Source organism: Suricata suricatta, chromosome 5, assembly GCF_006229205.1.
Source record: "Suricata suricatta isolate VVHF042 chromosome 5, meerkat_22Aug2017_6uvM2_HiC, whole genome shotgun sequence".
NCBI classification, from domain to species: domain Eukaryota; kingdom Metazoa; phylum Chordata; class Mammalia; order Carnivora; family Herpestidae; genus Suricata; species Suricata suricatta.
In genome coordinates, this window is record NC_043704.1 from 2,551,465 (window position 1) to 2,556,849 (window position 5,385).

Sequence of the window (5,385 nt, forward strand, 5' to 3'; positions counted from 1 at the left end):
GGCACGGGGGGCGCAGGCACGGGGCGGGGGGGGCAGGCACAGGGCACGGGGGCGCAGGCACGGGGCGGGGGGGGCAGGCACGGGGCACGGGGCAGGAGAGCACTCGTCAGGGGCCATCCACGACTTAAACAGCTGCACGGTTTTGTTTCTGTTTTGTTTAATGTTTGTTTACTTTTGAGAGAGGGAGAGACAGAGTGTGAGTCTAGGAGGGGCAGAGAGAGAGAGGGAGACACAGAATCTGAAGCAGCTCCAGGCTCTGAGCTGTCAGCACAGAGCTCAGTGCAGGACTCGAACCCACGAACTGTGACATCATGACTTGAGCCGAAGTTGGACGCTTAACGGACGGAGCCCCCCAGGCGCCCTGAACAGCTGCAAGTTTTGGCCATTAATCCACAAACTAAGACTGTGCCCCGAGAGAGATGTGCACAAGTGCACACTCACACGGATACTCTCGTTTTATCGTTCTTATATTAGCACAAGACTGCAGCAGCAAAGTGCCCGTTCGCAGAGGCCGACCGTGCTGGGTCCTCGCAGGGCCCTCCCGCTGCCCCCATGAACCAGGACAGTGCCACGTCATAGAGAATTGTCTTCAAAGTGCCCGTTCTTCCCTAAAGTCTTCTCATTTATTTTGAGAGAGAGAGAGCATGCACAAGGGGAGGGTAGAGGGAGGGAGAGAGGCAGAATTCCAAGCAGGCTCCACACTGTCAGCACAGAGCCTGACATGGGGCTTGACCTCACAGACCGTGGGATCATGATCTGAGCCGAAACCAAGAGTCGGACCCTCGACCGGCTGAGCCCCACCCCCACGGGCACTGCTTAAAGCACACTTATCAGTGAAAAGGGAGAAGCCACTGCAAAGTACATGACGTGCTACTGTTTTTGTAGAGACCGTGTGCATGAGGTGTGTGCACGTGTACAGGGCTGTTTGGGCCCAGAGGGTCTCCAGACTAGTGTCCAGGGAGCCTGGGGAAGAGGGTCTTCTACTTTTTCCTTTTTATGTTTTAGTTTTACGTATTTGCTATTTATTTTGCTTTTTATTTTTTCCTTTTTTATGGCTTACATCTTTTTATTTACATGTCTGACTTTGTGCTGTTTACATTTTTAGCATAAGAACCATGTTTCTTGTCCACTAAAGAGAGAATAATAGGCCTCGTGTGCCGTGTGGGGAGTGTGGGTCTCCGGAGGCCCCCAGTTCCAGGGCAGGGACCGAGCCCCGTCGAGGAGGCTGTGACCTCCCGCTGCCTCTGCCGAGGCCGGCAAGCTGGCCCGTGGCGTTCGCTCGCCAGTGCCCAGGGTCTGGATTCTTTTTTAGATGAGAGAATTAGAAACCCTAGGTCGTGAAACATGCAAGGAGTCATTCACAAGTGTAAGTAGGTGATGGGAGCACGCACCAAAAGGGCAAATGCTGATTAATAAAAGCAGAATTGTAGACGCCGCCTGCAGCAAGGGGAACGTGCCACCGGCGGCCCGGCCCCAGAGCGCTGTCGGGATCCACAGGAAGTGCGGGCCGGCGAGGGCTTCGTGACGCGGGAGCCAGTGGAAGGGAGGGGGAAGCGCGGGTCTGTGGGGGGCTCAGGGAGGCGGTGCTGGGGGAGGGGATGGCTGGGGACCCCCAAATGGACGGAGACCCAGTCAGCACGTGCCTGGCAGGGAAACAGGCAGAAGCCACCCCGAGGCGCGCTGCAGGAGGTCACAGCGCACGCAGACAGAGGGCAGGCTGAGGAAGTACCCAGACGGGGCCAGAGCCCCGGCCCGGCAGGACGGACGGGCCCAGCCTCGGGGAGGCCTTGGCCCCGAGGCAGCACCCCCACGCTGGCCCAGCCGCCCGCACCCGGCAGGAACCGCTGAGGCCAGCGCGCAGCGGCAGCCGTCATGGCCCTCGGACAAGCACCCAAAGTTTGTCTGAAGCGTGTCCCTTGGTGAGAATAACTGACCGAAAGGCAGGGTGTGAGCTGCAGGAAAGCAGGGTGGTCAGAGCAGACGGTAAGTAGGGAACGATCCAGAATGATGCCCGGTTGTGAGGCCGAGACAGGCAGAGCAGGGCTCCGGGGCGGGGGCGGGGGGCAGCGTTCCAGCCCCCATTTCATGTCTGCCATGAAGAGAGTGGCCGGGTCAAACCCAGACTCCGCCAGGGAGGGGCCGGGCGGGAGACAGGCCTCAGCCCGACCTCAGGAGGAGAACAGGAGGGTCAGACGAGCAAAGACAGACCAAGTGGAGGAAAGCGTGAAACCCAGACAGCGTGCTGGGAGGAGCCCCGCTCGCTGATGCTGAGCGCCAGGCTGTGGGAGCCCCCAGGGCGCCTCCTGAATTGGGGGGGGGTTCTCCAGGTTACCCAGAAATACAGGAGTGAGTGCCCCTCACTTTCGGGCCGGGTGGAAGGCTCCCCCACACTCCAGGGGCACGCAGTGAGCATGTGCGGGGCCGACCCGGCCAAGGTCAAGGCTTCCTGGTTGCACAGGAGAAAATCACCGGCCTCGCAGCCCAAGTGAGCGCAGGGAGCGTGCGCCGTGCTGGCCCACAAGCGGCCGGAAGACGCGGAGAACGCCCGCTCGCTGCACTGGGACAAGCGGTACCTGAATGGAGGGAACCACAAAACCAGTGACGGCGCAGGAGCCAACCAGCAAAACTGCTCATTCCAGATGCTTCCCTGCTTGGCCGGGACCACAGGCGGGGACCCCCCCGCCCACCGACAGCTGGTGGCAAAGAGTGGCCTTCCATCAGGTGACCCTCTGGTGGAGCCGCTGTCCAGGACGGGGACGGAGGGCTGCGGCGTCTGTCCGTCTGGTCACTCCCGGGTCAGACCTCACTCCATCGGGAAGGCGCAGGCCCCGAGTGCTGGCCACGGCGAGGGGCTGCGTGGGGAGGGACGCCTGCCCGCCAGCGCACGTCTGCTGTCTGCTTGCGGGAACGCCCCCGTGTCCTCAGGCGCAGTCACGGTTCCGCGTGCCCCGCCGCCCCCACGGGGCTCCTCTGCGCACCCCGGCCACTCACCCGCGCTCGCACTCGCCGGTCCAGAGGGCCTGGCGCACGTCAGCGGTGAGGCGCTCGCTTTCCTCCGCTCGGGGCGGCGTGCCCGCAGTGCTGACGCCTTGGGATGACGCGTGATGACATGGTCACCCTGTGCCTGCGCGCAGGGCGTGGCCGGGCCTGGGCATCTTCACCGCCCTTGGCGGCCAGCACGGGGGCAGGCGGCCCTTCCGAGCCTGTGCCCGCGGCCCCCAGCCGGGTGCCGTGCAGGCCCTCTCTGGAGGGTGGTCGCGGCCACAAGGGGCATGTGGACGTGGTTGTAAGTGGCAGCACGAGTGGGGCATGTGTTGTCACAGCTCACAAAGACACGGTTTTGGACAAGATCCTTCTCGGGAGACTCAGTGTCCGGTGTTCCCCGGAGACGGGTGCGGCCCCTCCCTCTGTCTGGTCTCCGGCCGCCTCTGTGGCACACGGGGCCGGGAGAGCCGGCGTGCGCGGGGCACTGGCTGCGGGGGACCCTCATGGCTGGCGCGCTGCTGTCCTGCCCCTGGCATGTCTGAGTCTGGAGGTGGAGGCATCACCGGCTGCGCTCAAACCAGTGACGGGGACACCTCGCACAGCCTGCCCGTGCCTCCAGCGGCCGATGGGGCCGAGGTGGTCCGTGCGGACGGTGGGAAACGGTCTTCACGGAGAAGGAACGCCTCCCACATGTGCCACACACGGGAAAGTGCCGGACCTCGTGCTGCGTGAAACTAACGGGTCACGGAAGTTCTGCCCGGCTCCGCTCGGCCGACGGACCTAACGTCACGAACCCTGCAGGGGCATAGACTCTGCGGTGCAAGGTGGGAGCGCCGGGGGGTCCGCGGCCAGCACTGCCCGAGCGCCGGGGCGGCCTGTGTGCTGAGGGCCGTGAGGAGCAGCGCTCTCCCTGGCGTAGCAGGCGGCCGCCTCCCGTGCCCGGCGAGTCGCCATCGGAGCCCCCGTGTCCGCCTCCATCTCTCGTGGACCAGCTCACACCTGGAAGGTTGCCCAGGCCCTGCTCAGCTAAATGACAGCCGTGGAGAGGCAGGAGCAAGGCCGGCGCCTGGAGTGGGCGTCTCTCGGGGCGGGAGCCCCGGCGGCAGGCATGCGCTTTGGATGCACAAGCGGCCTTGTAGCTTCTTTTCTCTTTCTCCTTTTCTTTTCAGCAGCTTTGCTGAGATAAGAGTCACCCACTTAAAGTACCCCACCCGTGGTTTTGGTGCATTCAGCCCAGAAAGGAACCCCACACCCACCAACGGTCACTCCCCATCCCTGCAGTCAGGACGCTTCTTACTGTCTATCCATTCCGGACCTTTCCTGCCGCACACGGTCCTTGAAGACGGGTTGTCACTGAGCACAGTGCTTTCAAGGCCTGTGCGCCTTGCCGCTGGATGACCGTCCCCGTGCGGACGGACACCGGGTATCTGTCCGTCCAGCAGCCTTCGGCACTCAGTCGTCCCCGCCTTCTGGCTGTCACAGGCGGTGCTGCTGTGGGCGCATGCACAAGCTTTTGCGTGGACATGTGTTCACGCCCCTCACAGATTGCCGGGGTGGGGCTGCTGGGTGCTCCCACCCATCTGTCCCGAGATCGCACCCAGACTCTCCCGTCCACGGCAGCTGCACTGTTTCACATCCCCACTGGAACCGGTGTCCCCTGTCCTCGCCTCCGCTGGTGCCAGTCCGGGTGTGACCACGGCCGCCCTGAGGAGCGGGAGAGGGGGGTCTGGCCGTGGGCCGGGGGAGCCTTTTCCTGACGAAGAACCGCTCTGAGCGTCCTCGCATGTGCCCGTTGGCCCCTTGTGAATAACCTTTGGAGAAGCGAGCGTTCAGATCAGTTGCCTTTCACCAGTGCCACCCCGCATGAGATGGACGTGGCCGTGGTGGCAGGGCCGTGGGTGCTGAGTCAGCGCTTTCTATCAACCCTGCCTTGGGCATGATGGCTGTGAGCTCAGGTGTCCTCTGAGGGGAGACTCCTCATCCGGCTCCCACCTGTGGAGGAAGGCGAGACCCCAGAGGCCGCACGACCGGCAGCGTTCTGGGGCAGAGCTGGGGAACTGGGGAAGCCCCCACGTCGGCCCAGGCTGATGGGGACGCTGCCCGTCAGGAGAAACCAGCCTCTGTCCTCTGTCCCTCGGGGGTTAGGCTGCAGCCCGTTGAGTCCTCCAGAGGCCCCTGTGAGGAAGCTACTCTTTTCTCCGTTCTGTAAGTGGGGAAACTGAGGCCCAGGAAGTCAGGCGTGGAGCCCGATCTCCAGGCCCTGCCCTCCATCTCTGGGGCCGGTCCACTCAGAAGATGGACGGGCCAGTGTCAAACAAAAGAGAATGGCACTGCCCCGGGGTGCCCTGGCCTGAAAGTCCTGCTTCCCGGTCTGAGGTCACCTTGCTCGGGACGCCGTCC

At 63.4% G+C, this 5,385-nt stretch overlaps 1 protein-coding gene across 1 annotated transcript in view; it reads left to right on the forward strand.

The window, feature by feature from the left end:
* Positions 1-5,385, forward strand: part of AGPAT3 (1-acylglycerol-3-phosphate O-acyltransferase 3) — a 20,529-nt gene that overhangs the window by 989 nt on the left and 14,155 nt on the right. The window contains exons 2-3 of the mRNA XM_029940609.1: positions 2,926-3,036; positions 3,135-3,286. Coding sequence (XP_029796469.1) covers positions 2,926-3,036; positions 3,135-3,286 — 263 coding nt within the window. The remainder of the gene's footprint in view (positions 1-2,925; positions 3,037-3,134; positions 3,287-5,385) is intronic.